This window comes from Lathamus discolor, chromosome 8 (genome assembly GCF_037157495.1).
Source record: "Lathamus discolor isolate bLatDis1 chromosome 8, bLatDis1.hap1, whole genome shotgun sequence".
Classification (NCBI taxonomy): Eukaryota; Metazoa; Chordata; class Aves; order Psittaciformes; family Psittacidae; genus Lathamus; species Lathamus discolor.
Genome location: NC_088891.1, coordinates 11,957,344 through 11,980,641, shown reverse-complemented (window position 1 = coordinate 11,980,641; position 23,298 = coordinate 11,957,344). Strand labels below are relative to the sequence as shown.

At 40.8% G+C, this 23,298-nt stretch overlaps 2 protein-coding genes across 8 annotated transcripts in view; both read left to right on the top strand.

Annotated features, from left to right (window-relative positions):
* The first annotated feature begins 3,676 nt into the window (after positions 1 to 3,676).
* CTXN2 (cortexin 2) lies at positions 3,677 to 8,805 on the top strand. 5 transcript variants are annotated; one of them, XM_065688921.1, is made up of 4 exons: positions 3,677 to 3,871; positions 6,582 to 6,637; positions 7,075 to 7,145; positions 8,358 to 8,805. In XM_065688921.1, exon 4 carries the CDS (start codon positions 8,415 to 8,417, stop codon positions 8,658 to 8,660), a length of 246 nt encoding a protein of 81 aa, XP_065544993.1. In that variant the 5' UTR covers positions 3,677 to 3,871; positions 6,582 to 6,637; positions 7,075 to 7,145; positions 8,358 to 8,414; the 3' UTR covers positions 8,661 to 8,805. The 5 variants fall into 5 exon arrangements, with proteins under 5 accessions (XP_065544993.1, XP_065544994.1, XP_065544995.1 ...); XM_065688922.1 differs by lacking the exon at positions 6,582 to 6,637; XM_065688923.1 differs by lacking the exon at positions 7,075 to 7,145.
* Positions 8,806 to 11,245: 2,440 nt separating this feature from the next.
* Positions 11,246 to 23,298, top strand: part of SLC12A1 (solute carrier family 12 member 1) — a 49,995-nt gene continuing 37,942 nt past the window's right edge. For 2 of the 3 annotated variants that reach the window (XM_065688916.1, XM_065688919.1), the window contains exons 1-4: positions 11,313 to 11,479; positions 16,394 to 16,991; positions 22,172 to 22,306; positions 22,519 to 22,594. In XM_065688916.1, coding sequence (XP_065544988.1) covers positions 16,581 to 16,991; positions 22,172 to 22,306; positions 22,519 to 22,594 — 622 coding nt within the window. In that variant the 5' untranslated portion in view covers positions 11,313 to 11,479; positions 16,394 to 16,580. Of the gene's footprint in view, positions 11,480 to 16,393; positions 16,992 to 22,171; positions 22,307 to 22,518; positions 22,595 to 23,298 lie in introns of all 3 variants that reach the window. The other variant, XM_065688917.1, reaches the window with a different exon arrangement.

Here is a 23,298-nt window from a genome sequence, read left to right as displayed (position 1 = left end):
CACTGAAGGCTTAAATCTCCTTAAATCTCATCTTTTTCCTTTTTTCAGAGTTCTTCAACCCTTGACCAAAGCTTAAAGGCCTAAAACCCCTAAAAGGCTGCACAACACCAGCCTTTTGGGAGCACTTTTACAGGTCCTGTGTTTTATAAATCACATTACCCTCTCTTCCTCCATATTATTACTGTATCTGCTGACGTTACAAAAAGAAAAAGAGCAACCCAGTTGCATTTTGGTCCTTCCTTCCATAACACATGTGGTCTTAACGACAGGCTGAGTGCCCCTAACATACCCATCACCTCCCCCCTTCACAACAAGGCAGTGAACACCTCCCTCCTGCATATCTAAAGAGAATCCATCCATCCTAAGGCCTTAGAAGCCTTTTGCCCTCTGGCCATGAGCTTGCCCCAACCTTGAAGTGGAGGAGCTGGGGGCACACCTGGGGACATTTGGCCCCCTCATGGACCAACTCTCCTGTCCCACTCACACCAGGTGGCACTGTTGGTTTTCACTGTATGCACGCACTCTTCCACCTTCCCCAACACTGACAGTCATGGATGCTGAACTTAAAAGCCATGATTCTCAACCTTCTTCAGTTCTGAATCCCTAAGCTTTTCCTAGTTGAAGAGTGGGCCTATTCAGATATTTAACATGGGAAGACTGCTCTGTAGAACCTGTTTTTCTGACTGCATTCCTGGCAGTCACCCTATGGACTCCCAGGACTGTACACAGCCATATGTTTAAGCTGGTGAAGTCAGTACCTAATAAAAGCATGGTCTTTGGACAAGCACAGAGTGAGATTCAGATCTTTTAAGACTATGGAAAAAACCCACCATGCTAGAACAGAGGTCTTTATCCTTCTTAAGATGTTAAATACGCTGAACTAAATTACATTAAATAATTCCCACTTGCAACTCTTATCAATACATAATATATAATCCTCGCTCTTTCACTGTGACCTCTGTTACTGCTTTTATCTCCTCCATAAACTATTGCCTTCTGAAGATGCATGTTCTCATAAACTTGCTTTGACTTGCTTAAATTTGTTTGGGGGTGAGGTGGGAGGGTGTTCAACTTGATCTGTTTCTTCTGTACACAGTATTCTTCATTGACTCTACCCTTGTCAGCCCACTTTGAATTTCTAACAACTGAAGGGACAGTTTGTTTGCTTGTGAAGGAACACCCAAAGAGCTGTTTAAAGCTAAACTGAAAAGCAGGTTACTTATCACTCAAAATAGCTACATTTCCTTGATACTTACACCACTCAGATGATGCTTAAACATGAAAAAGTATTCACTAGCTAATATCCCTAAGAGTTCCCTATTGCCTGTCACCCTGGCACCCACTTGGGTGAAGTGTTTTGCCCAACCTTAAACTAGGCCAGTTGAATTTGCAAGGTCAATGAACCAGATTACTAGATAATTATAACATCTCTATTTTTGTTCAAGGGCTCTCCTTTGAGGGAGACTCCTTAAAATAAGGATGAAATCCATAGCAAATATGACTGAAGTGAAGTGGAAGTAATAGTTATTGTTCCATTGAACACAAGGAAGATGGAGCCTGATAAAGAAATGGAAAGTGAAGAGTAGCGAATGCATCATTTGTCCATGTTTCCAGAACAGTTTCACATATGCTGCTATTGCATTTGTCTTACAAAAAATCACTGTTCCTGTGCAAGAGTAAAACTTGACTTTCAAGTGAAAAAGCAATGAAATACAAGAATTCCATTTTAAAATATAACATCTTGAACAGAATCAAACGGTGCTACTTGTCTGCTGACAACTGGTAGCTGAAGGAGGAGGCTTATTCCCTGTTGCTGGCTGCCAGTTTCTTTTCCAGTCTCACTTCCATAAAAAGTAGATCTCCAACACATGAAAAAAAAAGTCAAGTCTTTAACAAAGCACGAGTGTCAGATTCCTAGGAATAATCAAGATTTCACCAACCTCTGCTATGCCATAGTACAAGAGAGGCAATTATTTCACAGTTAAAAAAAAAGGAATCTCTTAACATGCAATCCTACAGGAATAACAAGAGGAAAGGATAATATAACTATGGGGAGGAAGATACCCAAACCTTTTCCAGGAAAAATTATAATGAAAGACCCACTGTTCATACCCAAAATCTGACAGAAGAGGCAAGATGCATCCACTCAGAGGTCATGTATTTCTACTGTCAATACTGCCCCTCATTCCTAGCCAGAGCAAACAGTGGTCCTGGCTACTCTTAAGACCCACTTTCAGTAAGGTTTTCCAAGTACAGCAATGCTCAGTAATTATCCAAAGAGTCTGGATTTATGTCACTCTCCCAAACAGTTGTGCTAGGTTGAGGTGGTACCGTGAAATTCTGAGCCTTTGTGTGTTTGTTAATCTCCAAATCCCAAACCATAGCAGTTTCCCTCCACCGAGAGACCTTCATGTGGTCCCCAGGTGAATCAGGGTCAGGGCTGAAAAAGAGAAAACCAGAGCTCCTTAGGAGAGGCTCCTTATATACATATTCTGAAAGCACAATCTCACACTATTTAAAACAAGCTATTTATAAAGTCTTCATAGATCTTTAAATATGAGAGGCACTTCAAAATTAGCTTGACTTATAATTTCAGCACCAGACATTGTTTATGACATGACTGATGCTGCAAAATTAGAAGATCAAACTAATAACCTTTAGTGAGTGCATAGTTAACCATCAGTTTAACCATTATTTCCACTAGCAGGAGAAAGCTTTTTATTGAAACTACCCAGTGCTGAGAAGCCCACTGCAGACAGCAGAAGAATCGGGCATTAAAATGTCAGCCAATGCAAACCCCATTTCCCAGTTCATATTAGGAAGAAAAAGCTTTAACCTACCCCAGCGTTATTGCATTTAGCAAGAAACGTGGAGCTTTTAAATTATTTTCTACAGAACGAATTCTGCTAGTAGCTCTACAGTTGCCTCAAAAACCTCATTATGTATGGCACAATGATACAGTCCTATTCCACTGCCCCATGTGCATCCCTACAGGGCTGTATTCACCAGGGTGGCATACAAATATGGAATCGTATCATTTAAAACAGATTTGCTGTATATTAGTGTGACATACGGATCTCGCTTTGGGAAAAGAAATCCCTTTTCCTTATCCACCTTAAACACCTGCTGTTGTGGCAAATGGAAGCCTCGCTAGTATACAACCAGCATCAGCTGAGCATAGCTAATGAAAGGTATAAAGCGTGGTCTGAATTCCACACCGGCCGCCTCCCAGCCGCATGTCACCGTATGCTCAGTGCCCCAACATTACTACTGTTCAAGCTCCTGCGAGGACCCGATGCCACGCTGCAGGTGCAGGCTCGAGGCGTTCAGCTCACCCCGCAAAGTAGCCCGGCTCCGCCGTGCAGACCCCGCTCGCTGATGGCGCGGTGACCGCTACAGGGCGACACGCACCCAGCGCGGCTCTACAGGTCCCGCTCCGCACCGGCGGCGGGCACGGGGCTCTGGGCGGGCGGGAGCCCTCCTCCTGCGGGCACCACGCAGCCTCCGAGCCGGGGGAGGAGGAGGGCTGCTCCCGCGGCCGGCCGGGCCCTTACCGATGCGCCGCACGTAGTGTTTTGTAGGAAGTTTCCACGCTCCCCGGTTTAATCCGCGCACAGGCGGGTTGGAGAGGAGCGCGGCTGAACAGCGGTGGAAGGGGGCGGGCGGGGAGGAGCAGGCGGCAGCAGGAGCTGCCGTGTCGAATCTTTTAGGGCGGCTTGAGCATCTCCCGGCGGGGTCGCAGCGAGGGGAGTCCGGGCGGGCCGTCGGGGCTGCAGCCTGGGCTCCCGACCGCCGGCGAACCGGGGCCCGGAGCCGCGGGGGGCTCGGCGCACCGCCACCATGGGCAGCGGCGCGGGCGCGGAGGACACGGGTTGGTAGCGCGGGCGGCGCGGGGCGGGGGGCGGCTGCTCTGACCTTGCGGCACCTCCCGGCCCGCACCCGCGGGGGCAGCGCTGGGGGCGGCCGGGGTGGGGGGGAACGAGGGAATGTGCTCTGCCGGGGGAGCCGGGCCGGCGGGAGCGAGGCGGTGCGTGCGAGCCCGCAGCAACAATTGCTCCGCAGGCGCGCAGCCTCCATCCCCGGGGACGCAGGCACCACGGGTCCACGTTCACAAGTTAAGCGTGATGCGAGTGAACGAACGTTTCATTCTCCTGCCTCTCTGTATTATCTAAACCTAGACCACAAACATGAATTCACAGCACAGGAGCTCTTGTACCTGGAGACTCCAGGCTTGTGCTTTTATGGAGGATACAGCCTCATTTCTGCAACCCATTGCTTGTCTGAAGGCTGGAACTGTCACTGTCTGGCTGCTGCGTTGCAGGGGAATGCCGTTTATGAGAAAAAGTGTTGCTTGCACCCCGAGCTACCATGCCACACAAACACTGCCTGTTTCTTTGGGGATTTGCTCTCCATGCAGAATAGTTCACCATGCCTTCATTTGCCAGACATCCATGCCATATATATACCTCCCTGTATATTTTCTAAGAAACCTTACCCTGAAGAAATAGTCTTCTCCCCAGCAATTTAGAGAATACAGACAAGCAGTGTAAACCTGAGCATGACAGGTTGGTTGTGTGGTAACAGAGCTGGCTTTGCAGGACTTCTAGCCATGTTTTATTAACTCAGCTCAGACCCTTAGGAGAATTCCAAATTCATGCTGATTTCTGTTTCATTACCTCTTCTCCATTGTCTAACCCTTTCACCTCCTGTGCCCAATTCCTGTAACAGCAGTCCTGGAATACAGTTCACTTTCCTTGACCAGATTGTTAAGGACAAACGAGGTGCTTCTGAAACTCCCAGAGGATACCTGTTTATGTGCCTAACCACACCAACACCTTTTAAGTCAGGTTTGCTGTCACTCACACACAAGCCTGGGACTGAAGCTATTTCAAGTACCTTCAGGATGACCATGCACCAGCAGCTGGGCTGCAGACATCCAAGGGGAGAACAGATGGCAACTGATTCACTCCATTTTGTTACACGCTATCATTTATGAAGTGAGCTTTCAGGCACCTGAGGCTTAATCATGCCAAGAGGATGAATGCTCCCAGCTCGAGCAGACTTCAAGGTACTCATTTCCAGTACTGAGCCATTACAAAAAAACTCCATGGTAGGTTCTGTGAGGGAAGGAAACCCAAAATACAAGAAAGATCACTGAGGAAGTCGTTCTTTACCACTTACTGGATACTTGCTTAATCTCAGTATCTCTGAAAACATAAGGGTGAAAGCTAGGTCTGAAAAAAAGTGACATTCAAACCACCAAAGAGCTGGGGCTGGGATCTTCAATTCACACCAAACAAGCACTGTCAGAGTTGGGCTGGTGATGCTGCTAGAATAAGGATTTCATAATCTTTCTTCTATCTGCCTTACAATATTTAGTGGCCATGGTGTTCCCCTTCACCCTCCATAGGTGCAGCTCATACCTCCATTCTCCTTACCTCAGTGGTCTGTTTGCTAAGGTATTTTCCTCATTCCTATTTTCCCTAGGACTCAGATTGTTACTTCTGGCCTCACAAGGGTCTCCAAAGGCCTTTTATTTCACAGCAGGATGTTAAGGAGCTTTTCTTTATGCCAGTGTTTTTATATGGGCAATGAATCAAAGGATGACTAGAGTCTGACCTATAAAAAACATCAAGAGAGATTAGTCTGAGGCTAGCACCTACAAAATGACTCTGCAGATTCTAACTGATATAATGCCTGTCCTCATCATACTGCCCTAAAGGTTATCCTCAAGGATTTCTGGATCCAGGCCATGTTAGTTAGTATTCAGAGTCTTCTGACTCACAACTTGACACATACATTGCAGCAAATGAAAGGATATCTGACTAACTGGGAGAGGACATTGAACCTGCATGCAGCACTGAAATGTGAAAATAAAAAGGCACTCAAGGTCAGTCCTGGTACCACAGTAATTAGAGCAAAAAGTTTTGTAAACTTTAACGGTTTAATTACAATTTCTGAAATTCAGGACAAAGAAGAGAAGAACACAAAGCTGTGTATCAGAGTTTCCCAGAACTAATCCTGTCCACCCTCAGCAAAGTGGCCACTGGTTTCTGATGCAGCTGTTTTAACCAAACTCTTGCCAAATAAGACTAACATACCTATTTCTTACCAGTCCATGTTTCAGCATCAGTCAAGCTTTGCTCAGAGATCTGTCCCATAACATCTCCTGACAAGCACATCATGTACAAGCAAATCCCATTGATCCCAGTGTTTAACCTGCAAGAGTAGTAAGACTGGAAGTCATATTCTTGGAATATAATGGTGAAGAAATGTCACCTCAAACACATACATATTTCTCTTAACTCAGCTCAAATGTGGGGTTCTGCATGGCCAGCCTGTCCCTAAGATTCCTCTGTCTTTCAAGATAGCAATTGCATTTTTTGGGGGGGGGTCTGGCTTCCCCAGGTTGTGTCTAAATATTATTTTCCCTTATAAGCCTTTAATTTGATTTTTACGACCCAGTGTCCAGGACTTTTGGAAAGTTATTTTTCCCCTTAACTGGCTGTTGTTCAAATTAACTGATTTGTGACATAAATTTGTGCTATTGAACCTTCTGTGATTTCTGTTGTTTCCTACAGAAGCTCAAACTTAAAAGAAATACCGGAAGTATTCCCAATACAAACCTGTACAGCAGGTGGGCTTGATCTGTGATATGTTTTCAAAAAGTAAATACTGATTGGTTTTGACATTACTTCTAATTCGCATAGGCCATATCTGTGTCTTTTCTCCAACTTAACAGGACTTACAACAGCAAGAGAAAAACAAGATCTCATACGCAGCTCTATAGAATAAACAGAACATTGGGGTTTATGCTGTAGTAAATGTGTAAAGAATGTGATAGGAAACCGTAATATTTAATACCTTATATAATGAGGGTTATTGCAAGAAGAGACGTCTCTTGCCCTTTTAATACTTGTTTTAAAATGTTCATTATTTAGGATAAAATTCAGAAATCCCACAAATTCTGAAGTGAAAAAAGAGACACCAAATGAGATAAAAGTTCTGTCCATTTCTGTCTTCTTAGGAATACCAAATCCTATTCTTACTTTTTTCTGTTGCTCTTAATTGTAGGCTGTCTCAGGATATGACTGCAGTACAGAGTAGAGATACTGGAACTCCCTTTAAACTGGCTGGCAGTGCAGGTACCTGAAGCAGTGTAGCCATGGCAGCACCGTGCTCTGACTGGCCTAATTACTCTGCCAAGAAATAAACGGATACTGGGAATTCCCTGGGGGAAAGACGGTTGAATTGTTAACAGAAAGAATTTCCCCCTGAGGCACGTTTGTTAAATAGGTGTTAACAGCCAAAAAACCTCAAGCTCCAGCATTAGAATAAAAATGCCTTTGTCCTTTGGCACTTCTGATGTCCCAGTCCTCCCAGTTCTCCTCCTGTCTATAGAGACAAAATAAATGATTTCAATAACTGATAGAAAACCTGAAATCAAAATTATTCCCACCCCAACTAAAATCTGTATGTAAGATCGCCTTAAAAAGACAAAAATAAAAGTCTCCTGGCTGGAAACATACACAGCTGTCCTGGTGACAGTGGCAGGGTGGACATCTTGCCTCCATAATACACTAGGTCAGTCTCCAGAGGTTCATGAGGAGCATTTGTTTACTATGCCTGTAAAAATGGCAAGATATGGATGTGTTTAATGGGGAAGACCAAGCAGAAGAAACAAATGAGAACAAGACTTTGGGGAAGGGAAATCCCTTGTCTTTTCCCACCAAGTTTTCCTCGTACACAAAAGCAGACATACATAGAGGAAGGTGAAGGCGCAATTTTACCAATATGCTCACTTTCTTACAAGCTCAAAATGCACACAGCATTTTTCTGAAAATGGAGCCCAAGACTTCACTAAAATTGCACACACAATGTTTCGTTTTACAAGTTGGATTTATTTATTTAGCTTTATAAGCTAAATTACATAAGCAAAGACATTATTTGGCTGAAATTCCCTTTGGGGTCAATGCAAGTTTAACTAGTTTAAGGACTGATGTGTAAAGCCATTTCAGAATTTCTCCAGGTGGAGACCTTGGTGAGTACTGCCAAATCAGAATTTGTAGGTTTGTGCCCAAATCTGACAGAATGCTGTTTGAAACAGTCATGTACTGAAATGGCTCTGTTTTGAGGAGACAGAGAGCCAGAAAGCTGTGAGTTTGCTGTCTCATAGCAGAGGCCAGTAAGTGGATGGTGCGTAGAGGCTGAAAGTTTCAACTTTATCACATTAATTTAAATGTGAAAAAGCAACAGGACATTACTAAAATCCAAACTGCTTTTCATTTCCAAATGTTCATATTGGATATACACATCCCATTCAAATCTAACCGAAATTATTCTACTTTTCCATCCAGGCAAAGAAGCAATAGAGGTGAAAATCCCACAGAGTCACCAGGATGTGATGCCCAACGATGAGCAGTAATTACTGCAGCAACAGTTCAGCCAGCATGAGTGTCAACGAAATGTCTGCCTTCTCTCTGACTTTAGAACAAAAAACTGGCTTTGCCTTTGTGGGGATTTTGTGTGTTTTCCTGGGACTTCTAATTATCAGATGCTTCAAAATTCTGTTAGACCCCTATAGTAGTATGCCTTCATCTACATGGGAAGATGAAGTTGAGGGGTTGGATAAAGGAACATTTGATTATGCTCTTGCATGAAAACTCAGAGAATATCCTGCCTTATATTTGATGTTGATTTCATTTTGGAAACCAACTGTTGTTACATTTGTTATACATACCTGCGTTTTGGAGATATGTTGGTGCCATCCATTTTGTTAAATAAATATTTGTTGCAGACTCAAAAGGCACTGCATGTTGCTTTTGTTTGAGTAACAGTTAAAGGATAGGTAAGAAATGGTTAACAGTAAATATATACTACAGTAGACAATTCACTAGAAAGTCACCATGGTCAAAAAGTATTTTCAGAATCAAATGATACCTGCCTCTTCAGAGGAGGATCTCTCTTCTACTGAGTCTCATGATCAGCTGTGAAAGGTGAAGGATAAAAGGACATTCACGAATGGTGAATGCTTAAGTGTAATTCCTTCCCCGTCTCATCTGACACGATTTTCTGAAGTTCACAGGCTGTGCTTGTATACTGAGAATATAAAAGTGGAGGACAACAACCGGCTGTGGCTCAGAGGAGGTGCTTGCAAGAGGTGTGCGCCCATGTTGCTGGGATGAAAGGAACAAGGGCTTTCTATGCACTACAAACAACAAGGAACTAATGGGAAAGCAAAAGATCACATCAACTAACTCACCTCTCACCTTCCAAGAAGAGCAGGTGCTGTACTAGTGACTGTTTATAAGGAAAGTGTACATTGCTTCTCCTGTATGAAACTTGATGTGGTCTTCTGCAAACAGTGAGTAGCTCATATGAGAGTATTTTTTGATAGGTCTCCCTTCTCCTACTCTACAGCAACAGAAAGTCAAGCAGAATTAGTGGAAGGGAAACAAACATCATCAAGGAAGTTTCTGATTCTACAAATATTCTGCAATACAAAATATGTTACCTGCTTAGACCTCCATTCTGAACCAACACCACTACAGTGGTGAAAAAGTGAATGTTAGGTAAATTCTTACAGTCTGAATTGGTCAAAGCATGGCACTTTTTTACTCCACTTGGTTATGTAAGAAGATTCAGTTGAAACTCAAGCTTAACCTGTCTGGTTCACAGATCCCAGTAGTTACTGCACTAGCCTGGCAAGGCCAAAGCAGAGAGTCATGATGAACACCCATCTGTAGCCCCAAGAGGGGCAGGGGTCTAGAGCTGACTAGAGATCTCTGTACTCTCCAGCCTCTCACCAGAGTTGGTTCTTCTATTTATGCTCCTGTAACTGCACACAGGGTATGATCTGGATTGTCAGACTGAAGAATCAGTTGTAGGAGCTTCTATCAAGACAGAACTAACAGTGAAAGCAGAGACTCAAATCTGCGTATTCAAGGTCACCCTCACATACACAGCTGTTTAGCAAGTGTGACAGTACTTGACACAAATTCAATTCAGATTTTAAGAAGGGTGGCATTAGAATTTTAAGCAGTCACTTTTGCTAAACAGCTCTGTTTGCAATGAGGAGCAAAGACAAGGAGATCAGTTACAGCAAATTGGTTTCTTTTGCATTCTGAAAAATACATATTGTCCCTTTTGACCTATATACTAGGCAGAGGCAGCCAGTGGAATAAAAGACCTCAATTGCCATTTGGAACATGAAATACTTGATTGTACAGGGAAGGACATGAATCTCGTGTCTGAAGAATATGAGAGAGGAACAGCCAACACTAATCTACACTGGCCCACTTGAATTCTAAAACAATTTTGTGAATGTAACAGCTTTTAACCTGCTTCAGATTCTGCGTAAGAAAAAACGCCAGGTCTTCAGAGATTCAGTATGTTACATTTATCTTAGTTAATCCAACTGCAACATCAAAGGTAGGTATCAGTACACTGATACATGTGACCTGTTAATGCTGGATAGGATCATCCACTACAGAGACCTGACACTGCCATTCTTTTTCCATGCACCTAATCAGCACAGCTGAGCTCTGTGCTGTCAGGTTAGAGTCCTGAAGGTATTTATGTTATCTGGGTTAAATATAGTTTGGTTATCTCTAAACTACACAGCAAACATACCCAAAGAACCCCAATACAGCTGTACTACTTTTGTTCTTAACCCAGTGTGTTGCTGGAAGCAATTATCAAATTCTCTTATGATTAGAAAGCTTTATCATTTCCTGCCCATCCTTCTCTGCACCCCCAAAAGACAAGGGAGTCAGCCTTCCCAGTAGGAATACACAAAACATACTTTTTCAAAGGTTTCCCTTAAGTCTACAGAGTAAAACTTCAAACCGGGTTAGGCGCAAATGGTTTAAAACCGCATGTAGAACAAGGTGACCCACCAATGACTGATCCACGGAATTCTCTGGAATCTCTTCTGCATAAAATTCTTTGAGCAGAAGCCTGAACTCTTATTATCTCCATTATTATACACACAGAACTGAAAAATAGAGAGATCATTATCTGTGCACAGGGAGGGAAATGGAGATAACAAAAGTATTTTCAGTCCCCCTTAGAAATTTTGCAATACCATAAACCCAGTAATTGTAATGGATAGGAACATTTGCTGGTTAATAGTTAACAAACTAGAATGGCTCTCTAAATCACCATCCAGAAATCTTTTGAACAAGAGGGATTGGATGGTCTATTCAGGACATTAGGCAGGAGAAAAATCTGGCCAATAAGGCAGAGTCTGTAATACCTCAAAGCGAGGGACACACTGTACACATGAATAAAAGAGGCAGATTGTCCTTCCCTAAAAACACAGGATTGATGGTAAGTTAAATTATCCTGAATAAGGTAAACTTGATTATTTATGCATAATGCTAGAATGCTAAACACAAAATTAATGCAAATAACAGTTGAGACACCTCTGGAAATACAGTGTGAAAATCAAAGTATTATTTTCAAGAACCGCAGAAAGGTAAGAGACTTTTCTTTTCCTAACAGAATAGTAATATTATGGAAATAAAATAGTGAAATTACAGAATCATTTTACTTGGTAGCAGAAAGCTCAGTGTCATCAAAGAATCAGGATTTCATTCAATCATGGAGATGGAAACAAACCTACTTTCATTGACCCTAATGACAACAGATTTGTTTTTGCTCCTTCATGCTTGAAGCTGAAACACTTCCTTGCAACTTCAAAAGGCTGAAGGAAGCAGACTACTGTCTATGATAAAAAATGTGTAGTAGTAGTAAAAATAATATTGATTATCCAAATCCAATAGAAGTAAAATAAACTAAATGAATGTAACATGTTGCTGTGAGGCTTATGAAATATTTAATAAGAAAACAAACATAAATATGTGGGGGGTACAAAGTGGTATCATAGCAGAGAGGTGACAGCAGAATACTGTCTGTAGCTGATGGAAGTAGACAGAAAATATGCTTTAGCTATATCTCATCCTGAAGATGGAGGACATTTGATTATCAGCTGTTGAAATTTATTTTGAGATGTGATTTTAGAGAACATGTACATTGCTGAGGTGTAGCTATTGATGCAGTATTTTATCTTCCAGTGCCAAATGGCTAAATGCATTTCACTAAATTATTGAGAAATTTAGATTGGAAAAAATCTCAGGGGGTGTCATCTAGTCCAACCTCTTGTGAAAACACAAAACTCTAAACAAATGCCTCTAATGGACTTATTTAACCAGATTTTGAGTTCATATATTCCTTTATATAGATAACTCTTGTTTCTAAAACTTTCTGGTTTTACATACACTTGTGGAGTTTCAGTGTCTAAGCATGCTCTGTTTTAGTCAGTTTGAACAGACCTGGACTCCTACTGATTTATACAGGTCTATACAATCACACTCCTTTATCCTCCTTAGAAGCATGTTTAGAAGCATGTTTCAAGATGTATGGATTTCCATTGTTTTGATAGCTTATTTCAAAGCCACCTAGGCCATCCTTGTAAGTTGCTGCACAGGTACTTAACCTGCTAAAGGCCTTAAATGTAAGTACCCCTTTTGCTTCTGGGGTTTTTGTTTGCTTGTTTTTTTGAGGGGGCTGTGTGGGAAAGCGAAGGTGTGAAGCAGATTGCACAGCTATCGTATGTTCACCTTTCTATGGGCTGCCACTCGGAGGGACCTAGAGAGGCTGGAAGAACAGGCCAACAGCAATATCCTGACATTCCCCAAGGACAAACGAAAATCAGGCTCAACCCCTGCACTGTACTGGCTGTGGTCTCACTGGGAGGGAGTAACTCTCTCAGAAGGGACCTGGTGACCATGATACAGAGGAGTCAGCACCATGCCCTGGGAGCAATGAAGGTGAACAGTGTCCTGGGCTGCGTTAACAGGACCATAGCCAGTAGATCAAGAAAAGCAATCATTCCCCTCTAGAAACCCTAAGTTTGTCTACCTGTCCTGGCCGTCCCTGCCTTTACTTTCAAGATACTGATAAACTTGTGTGTGTCTGATGGAGGGCCACCAAGATGGTCAGAGGTGGGACTATTTGCCCTATAAGGAAATGGGGCTTGTTTAAGCACAAGAAAAGGCATTAGGGGAACCTAAGCAGCCCCCAGTACTTACGAGGAGGTTACTGGAAAGGTATAACCTTGGTCTTTACTGAAATGCACAGAAGGAGAGAGAGATGATGATCTTAGAGTGACACATAGAAGGTTCTAAGTTGATATACATTAAAAAAAAAACAACCAAACCCACTTTGAGGACAATTCAGTATTATAATAGGCTGACAAGGCAGGTTGAGGAATCCGTCCTTGGAGGACGTCAAGACCTGGTTGCTAAAAGCTTTAAGCAAGCTGATTTACATTCAGTGTTCCCTCTGCTTTGAGTGGGAGGTTAGACCAGTGTGGTTTAAGCCCAGCCGCTGTGCTTGTTGCTTGGGATGGAGCAGCCGCATTGTCTGTTGTTTTACCATCAGATCCAGAGACATCTTTTACATGCTTCTTACAGAACAGGGCTCTCTTAGGTGTAGGCCAAGCCCCAGTACATTGCAGTGAGTTGTCCCTCTCTGGTATTGCCAGGACAACAGGACACCTTGTCTAAGTGTTTTACTAGTTTTTCTGGATTTTGCACTTGTTCAGGGGTGAAGTTCCAAAGCACTGGGTGGCCCACTGGCCCAGATGCTTGCCTATATAATCTCACACACCCTGCCACTCATGACTGTCCAGCCTCAGGGAAGATCTCTTGGTGGTATTCTTAGATAGTTGTTTAACCTTAGACAAGACCCAAGCCTGATGCTGCTTAGCTTCTGAGATCAGACACTATCAGGTGTTCTTGAGGTGGTATGGCCGCAGGTAAAACATATGCAGCATATGCAGCAGCATGCTAGCTCCCAGCAAAAGGAGCAGGTTGGTTTCAAGGGCATTAAAAGAATATCCAAAATCTTTAACATTCTCAAATGCTGCTGTAAATAGCCTGGTGGGGAGTGAAGGGTGTGAGAGGATATCTCCTCCATAGATTGACCCTCTGAGGAGGGGAAAAAAGAAGTGTAATTGTTAACAATTCCTATTATATGCTTCCCATAGAGAGAGGTGATGGCGATGCCAAGAACGCATGCCAGACCAGTTTTATGATCAATAATTCTATCGTATTACAAGCCATTATCATAAAGTACAGCAAAATGAGAACCTTAGCCCAGGCCCCAAAGCTGATAAACACTAAACCAGCAAATATTGACTGCAAGTAAGGTATAACATAATGGAACTCTGAGACCAAGCACAACAACCCCAAGAGCAAATAAATCAATATTGTGATGAGTGACTATTAATCCAGAACAATGAATACTTGTCACAAATACGATTAGACCCATTCTGCTCGGATCTGTCGTTATCTCAACCCTTCATGCCCCACGCTGGGCACCACAAGGAACTGTTGTGGTTTAAGTCCAGTTGGTCACTCACTCCCCCACTTCTCCCTCCCCTTGCTCCTGGAGGGACAGGGAGGAGAATTGAAAGAATGTAAATCCCATGGGTTGAGATAAGAACAGCCCAGTAACTAAGGTATAACACAAATCACTGCTGCTGCCACCAATAATAATAATGATAAAAAATAACAAGGGAAGAGAATATAAAGCTAGAAAGGGAAGGAAAAAAGCCCAATAAACACAAATGCTGCACAATACAATTGCTCACCACCTGCTGACCCAGCAACCGACCTGAGCAGCGATCTGGGCCTGCTGTGTGACTCCCCCTAGTTTCTAAAGTGGGCATGATGTGCTGTGGTATGGAATACCCCTTTGGCTAGTTTGGGTCAGGGGTCCTGTCTCTGCTTCCTCCTGGCTTCCTGTGCCCCTCCTCACTGGCACAGCATGAGACTGAAAAAGTCCTTGATCAGGGTAAGCATCACTTAGCAACAATGAAAACATCAGTGTGTTACCACCATTGTTCTCAGAATAAAGTCAAAACAGCACCGTACCAACTAAGAAGGAGAAAAATAACTGTTACAGAACCCAGGACAACCAGATAAGCTCCCAACCTTCGCGATTCTATGACTTGCTATGATTCCTTTCAAATCATCTTTTTGAGTGTACAAATATTAAATTGACTGTAAAATTCCATGAACTTTTCAATGCCCAGGACTATTGTTAGTATTTCTCAATAATTACTACTTCACCACAGTAATTTATTTCCTCCATTATAATTTAGGAAGCCCAATGCTATTTTTGGATCTGTTTCAGCTCTCTGTTTATTATTTCATCAATTTCATTTACATGAAAGATGAACAATTTTCTATATCTTAATTGCTTGCTCATAAATTGTCACCATCCTGTAACTGCTGAAACTTAGTTGAGCTTTTGTAGTTGTTTTTTTACAGATATATTTGATTCAAGCTTTTCATGCAAATTTAATTCAAGATTATGAGAGAAACATACATGGTATCATAATACTTAAGCGGAACATAAACAGTAAATGGACTCATGGAATCTTACACCCTTTTCTCTGGCTTACTAAACATACATTTTCTCTGGCTTCAATTAAATATTGCATTATTAAAAGAAATGCTACATTTGGAAATCAATTTTATGTACTTAAATCTGATCCAAAGCCCATTTTATGTAAATGGCATGATGAGTCCTGATTTAGGATCCTGCCAACTATGCCAATTTGTTGTAAATGGGCAATTTAGATTGCTTAAAGAATCACTTTCAAAGGTATTAGCAAACATGATTTTAATATCGTGTTGTAAAAGTTACCATACTACAAGGTTATGCAAGGTATCGGTCACTTACTACCGATCTGTCATTGGTAAAAGGTTCCCTCTGCCTCAAGGAGCAACATTGAGAGGAACCCAGCTGAAGCGGAGGTCACCACCATGCAGCCACACTGCCTAGCAGGAAGAGCTCAAAGAAGGCTTATTTAGGCTGTCATGTTTATGGAATACAGTGGTTGACTTGTAGTTGAATTATATGTGATGGAAAAGGTATGCATGAGACTCCTTGTACCCACAAAGTTCTTTGTTCCTTGATAGATAAGTCTTGGAAAAACCACCTGCAATTCATGTGTTAATTGCATGAAGGTTATTACAAGCCCATCTGCATTGATGTTCACTGTGTTACTCTGCTCCTTTGTGGGGTTTCAGAGAACACATTGAACCTAGAGGAGTTCTTGGCCTACTTACAACTTAGGCTTTTACCTCCTTTGCAGCCTGTACCAAGCTACCGCTAGTTTGATTAAGAGGTCCAGCACATCCCTCGTAGATGGAAACAGCCCCACAAACTCAGGCTCTGACTCAACCAGTTTTTTACTCAACAAGTCATCGGATTACAGCCTCATGGATATCTGATGAGGCAGGAAAGAGCTTATGGTGGAAAACATATCTAACTGTGCAAGTTAATAGAAATGTTTTATTTATATTTTTTATGGCAGGAACACAGCAGACAGCATTAGGAAGATTGCTTAGAGGTTTAAAGAAAAATATCACACAACTTCAGTGCTTGAAGAGCACAGATTCCATATGCAACGGCACTAAACCCCTTGCAGTAGCTGCAACTAACTAGCTGCAGCCACAGAAAAGTAAACGGATCACTGACCTAAAACCACAGCATCCCTCAAGATGTCGATGAATAGTTCGCCAAATGTATTTTTGGATCCAAATGCAAATCGGTTTCAAGTTAACATAATTAATGAAAGCCATGACAACAATGAAACATCCCAAGAGGATGGGGGCTCTGACCCACCACATTATGAAGAAACATCTTTTACTGATGAAGCACATAACAGACTGAGAATCAGTTACAGACCAGGAAAAAAAGAATTATATGACAACTTTCTTCAAAATGGGGAGAAAACAGAAGCTAGTTTACATCCCTATGATACTCACAATAAAATGTATTATCTACAAACTTTTGGCCATAACACAATGGACCCAGTTCCCAAAATTGATTATTATAGAAACACCGGCAGCATCAGTGGGAATAAGCTCAGCAGACCAAGCTTATTAGAAATTCATGAACAACTGGCAAAGGTAAGTGGAAAGGAAAGATACAAATTTTCTCTATTCCATTTTCAGGCTGTTAATTCTGTTTATTAATATGAAAAAGTCCTTAAATTCATGGACCTTGCCCAAGAGAAAAATTACAAGTAATCACTTACCATATTTCCTTTGGTAGCTGCAGTATGTTTTCTGCCCTGTACCCTGCTCAAAGCAAAGATTGTTATTACACGGTGATAGTAATGTACTTGATTAACAGGAAATCATAGCTTAATCTTGCCTAAATGTATAGAACTACTGAATTTCTTCTGTTTCACATAGTTATGATGGCAGATGATGAACATGAATTCAGAATCTAACCAAGTTACACAATTCACACTTACCCTGAACTTGACTTTAACATCAATGCATAACACTTCATAGATTCCTCAGTTTTATTCTTTTTTAAATATGCATTTGAATATTACAAAAAAAAAATGTGCAATAAATGCAATTTAAACTAATCAGAAATCCAGAGCACTACCTGCTTATTGCTGTAACGAACCATTCAAACAGCAAGAAAGAACCCGGAACAAGGGTGTTGAGGTTGAAGTGCTTGCTCAGAAAAGGGATAGCAGGCAACAGTTTCCAAGTACTGATTCAGTGAATGAATTTAGGCCTTCATGCTCATTATACCAATGAATTTGGAGAAAATCTGAGGAGTCTCTTGAATGACCACATAGAAAGCATTTATGAAGGAATAATTTGGCTAAATTCCTCCTCATCTATTACACAGAAGAGCTGTTTAGACTTTGCTCATGTAATAGATGGGACAATATCCATGGGAAATATACTCACAGAGAGAACTGCTGAACAGGATACAACTGGCTAACCTGCCTTTGAAAGATTTTCTAGGGCTGTTTCTCCTCTCCCCTTCTGAGTGGACCTACTTTTGGTTAATGCAATGTAGCAGTTTACTATTGATGCATATGACCAATGGATTTTACGGAAAAAACTTCCCTTTAGCAGACTCCTGTTTGCTCGACTTTTTTTTTCCACAAACACACACTACAGTAAATGAATAATGAAATACCAAAACATGTCCTTTATCGTGATAATCCTCACTTTTGTCACCCTGTAATAAGAACTTGGGGGGGCAAGAAAAACTAGATTAAGCATTTTGAAACAGTTAAACCATTAAAAAACTTACTGCAAAACAGTGGAATAACACAATCCTCTACTGATTTTGGTAAAATCAGACTCCTCCCCCTTAAGCCATATGACCAAGTTTTCTGTTAAAAGCAGAGGAGAGACACAGAATACACTTACTTACAGAATTAATATCAAACCTTTCCCGAGGTTCTTAATTGTGCATTTGTCAGGGCAGGGCTGGAAAGAGAGAGATCACCTCAGACTAGAAGTGTCAATATGCAGCAAAAACCCCTATACTTTTTCTGTGTTGGGTTAGAGTGAAATAAGAAATCTCCAGAGAAAACACACTCTCATCACCATTCCACTCATACTTCTGAGGTCAGAATAATTTGGACAAGCACCTGATTTTTGGATGCTGGTCCAGATCTTGTTCAAACTCCAATTCTCTGCAGATTCACCTATCCTAAGGAGGTTTAATATAAAGTAATGAAATCAAGCAAAAAATAGCCATTAAGAAAGTAGGACCTGATTCTTTATGATCTTATTAGGAGAGATTCCTAGTTTGGGCCTGACTTGTTTAAATGAAGGTCTCCACAGACTTGCCTAAAGTGGCTTACATAGAAAGGAGAAACAGGTTACCTGGGTCACCATTTATTTCCAAAAATGAATGCAAAGTGGACGTGAAAAGGAAGGAATAAAAATTTGGTATCCCTACTCATTTGCAGATGTATAAGCAGCTACTCAAGGGACTAAACACATTGCCATGCCCAGAAGAAACTTCCTCTCATAGAAATAATTTACTTTTGTAGTGGCCAGAGAGGAGAAAAATAGTGCATTGCGTTTGAATGTAATGCTGAATGAACATGTACTGAACATTAGCATATTAAGGGATTTTCAGTTTTAACTATTATTAGAAAATTAAGGGGGTTTTGCTGTTGCATCTCTCAGTGGTTCATTTTTAAAAAGATTAGATAAATTTGTATTGTTTTTTTTATGGCTTTCACTTAGAGAAGATTAAAAAGAAGGCAGATTCCATCCCAGAATAAAATGAATGAAAAATTGCTTCACAGGTTGGCATTGTTAGGAAAAAGAGCATCATCTAGCTTGGTCATTCTGACTTTTCCCAGTATCCAGCTTAAAGAAGGATAATCTTATGCCTCACAAAATAGGAAGGTGAATGTCAGAGGTAATGGGATTTTTGCTACACTGGCAACCCGCTGTGCTCTTAAGTGAGTTGTGGCCCTGGTCTAAAAGGCCGCTAACCACAGCACTGGAACAAATGACCCACCATTACCATGGCTGGAGTTTATTCCTGGCTGTCCCATGGACTCACTTCATGACCTTGGACAAATCACTTTGGGCTACAGAGCTTGTTCTGAAGAATAAACAAGCATGTGGTCACTAAATAGTAGATTTGTAAGGAAGGGAATTAGGATGGTATGAAAAGCTTGAGCTTCTATCAAGAGGCAAAAGCATTACATGCAGCTGGATGAGATGCCTATCCACCAGCTCCAACATGCAGCAAGCTCTCTAGCCATCGCTAAGGAGGGGATGAAATGCCACACTGGGTGTATATGGGGGCTATAATAACCCAGACTAGTAACCCAAGATGCAGTTCTGGAAAAGATGCTTTACTTCTTTTTACTTAACACTAAAAGCTGGGCTTAGTACAAGGCAATCCCACCCCCTGCACCCCAAGCTTTTTTGAAAGTCAAAACTTTGACAACTGTCCTGTCAAAGCCCATTACCAGATTCTGATAAGCGACATATGTTTGACTTTGGGTTGCTAAACATCACACAAGCATTCCCATTGTGCTTTGATGCTGGTCTTAACATCAGAAGATAAATATTAATATTTAATACGCTTTATTAATATGTAATTTTTCAAATGTCAGAACATAAAGCAGGCTGAAAAGAACTTCAAATATCCAGTTCCCACACCACTGGAGTCAAATTTGTGTCATCTTTTAGCAAGACGTATCTTTTTTTTTTTTTTTTACACATATTAAGCCACAAATCACCAATTAAATCCCCAAAAAACTGTCTAAGTGCTATTTCACAGCTGATGGCTGGTGATAATTACATGGGCTTAATATTTATCCTACAAAAGAAATAATCTAACCTTTCTTCATTCTGGTTATTCTCCACACTTGTTATGGGGACTCAATGAGCTCACCATCTTTAACCCCAGGAGAGATGAAGACTAAATTGTTCTGAAACAAGGAAGAGATTTATATTTTTTTTAAGACAGCAGTTAACTTTTTATTTTGGAAGCTTTTCAAAATGTTCTGTCACTTTTATTCCACATCCTTAATGCATGAGTAGCAAAGGTAGAGCTGCCTGGTAAATAACCAATCATTCACTAAAGCACACCAATTTAAAATGCATTTATGGAAGGTTTAAGGCCATAATTTATGATAATGGCATAGAGAGCACAAATTAATTCAAAGTACATAGGAAATGACTTGTTTCAAGTACAAAGACAAACCCTCCCCCCCTTTTTTTTGTCTTTGGAATTCCAACCACTGTAGCAAAAAACCCTCACATTATTCTGCTCATCTTCCTTAAGTCACTTAATAATTTACTCTATTTAAGCAAACACAACCATTATTATTTTAGGGTAAGAATTGTCACAATTATTTGAGTAATTGAGGCACTCAAAGTCACAGCTTTCAATAGATCTCATATTCCCATTTCCTTCAGATCCAAAAGGGACATAGGCGTCAAGTTTAAGCCATGTCGAAATATATTATTCAGTCACTTATTTCTCATTTGTGAGCACAATCCTGGATTTACTGTGTCAAAGGCATTCCACAACCTTGCATCATAGTGACTAGAGCCTGCTTCATGAGGGGGAATGCCAAATATTAGCATAAGCATCATATACAGTTGGTCTTTATGTCTGGTTTTGGTTTTGTTTGTTGACTTTTAAGATCATGGACAAAATATAGAAACAGCCTTGAAGCTTAAACAAGAAGAAAAAATCTCATATTTTTCACAGTCACAGGTATTTCCCTTCCTTGACCTGTTTAGTTAACCTGGAGATATCTTCATCCCCTTCTAAACCCTAAAAGCACCTTGATTCCTTTCCAGAAGTGACACACGCTCCTGACCGTCTGGCAGACTATAGCAAAGTACATGGTCATTCCTGAAGGTCATTGTAGAGGACCCACACAATACCTGGCAGTTGTTAACCTAATGCTAACTCCTTGCAAGACCAGTCAGAACTTTGCATTAAAAAAAGAAAAAACAAAACCAAAACAAAACACCCCCCCCCCCCCAAGCAACAATGACAACATGTATCAATCGCAGACCCATGACTAATTTCTATTCAAGCCACAAGAAATATATCATGATGCTAAATTGCCTCAAAGATTCTGGGGCAGTAGAGCTGAAGAGAGAATAGATTTATGTCTGTAACTGCATGTGAAAAATCTAAAATTCTGGGGTATTTATTCTGGTTACACCACAGATGTGTCAATTCTTAAACCTATACTATGGTTATACCAGAATTGGATAAACCACAAAAAGAATTTTTGATTTACTGCATTATTTACTCATTTCACTGTTATTTCTCTGACTGTTTTCAAGGCTATGTTACTATTTGCTGCTACAATTATGTTTGTACTTCATTCAACAGAAAGCATCACAGTTCATTACATAACTTTGCCATACAGCACTCAGCTAGGTCTCTCTTTGCTAGTGAGCAATTATCTCTATCTCTACACTTAGCATTATTCATAAATTGTTGCAGCAGCATATAAAGGCCAACTGCAAGATCATCATTATGCTAGATGCTGTACTAACATATCAACACGACATATATGTTGAATACAGTTTACAATAAAAACAATTTAGTATCAGATAATAATGTATTTACTCTGCTTAAGTGATTCTTTAATATTTTCTTGCTGCTAGTAAGCCCACCTACTGATGCCTGGTGTGAGCAGAATATAGCACTCTTCTCCAAAGACAGTAAAATCTGATCTTCATTGAAATTCCTTTATTCCATGCCTCTCTTATGCAGCCAGGTGTCCTCTGCTTGGCACAAAACTGTATTTGTTTTCTGTGTGATTCTTCAGAACATAGCTGTGAGCACTGGATCGGTCGAGAGAGTGGCCAACGGAGAAAGCACCACTGGAGATGAGACAGCAGTCAGCAAGGAAGAAGAAAACAAAACAGGATTTGTCAAGTTTGGATGGGTGAAGGGTGTGCTGGTGAGAAACTTACCTGCATTTCTAAAAGAAATAGAAGAAAAACATCAAGATTAGTTTTCCAACATCAAGGTCTTTTAACAAGTGGGAGGGAGACAGACTTCAGGGATGTTGGGGCGCTTTTTAAAAGCCTGCAAAGAAAGCTACTACCATTCTGATTGTTAACACTACTTTTAACATTGCACTAATGAAGTATTTTTTTGTTTAAAACCTAGGTAAGATGTATGCTTAACATTTGGGGTGTGATGCTTTTTATTCGACTTTCCTGGATTGTAGGTCAAGCAGGAATTGGTATGTATCTTATTTAATATCATTTTCAACAGTGAAAGAGATAAAGAGGATAAACTATACATGATCATGATTAATATATAATCCAAGATGTGCATTTGCATGTTGAACTAAATAATGTTTTCAAATGCTTGCCAGGGTAAAAGATGTTAATCCTCCAAACTATTGGAATTTTCCAGACTCACAGCTAAATTACTGCTTAGAGGCACGGATCTGTTAACTATGCATATGATCATCACATTTGAGTATTTCTAAGCTTTAGTGAAATTTGTATTTAGATCCTGTAACAAATGTAAACCTCATGACTAGGGCCAATTTCTAATATGTATGTACAAAATTAACCTTTACGAGTTCACACTTTGCTTATCTGTGAATCCCAAACCTTGTCATCTACATATTAAAAACAACACTTCCTCACACCTCTCAGCAAAGATGAAAACAGAACTGGAAGGAGGTCTCGTCTCATCAGGATTTTGTTATTTTTAACTCTAGCACAGCACTAGATACTACTTTATTATGAAACATTAAGTTTTAAAAGCTCTGCTACAGTTTTCACATAACTATGTACACTTCATTGTGTGCTGTATCTTTGCTGCGGTAGCAGTGTCACTCTGTGTTACATGATAATACAGTCTAGAATAATGGGCCCTAATCTTTGATTAGCACCCAAATGTCATAAAAAACAGCAATCCAAAGGGTGGATGGCA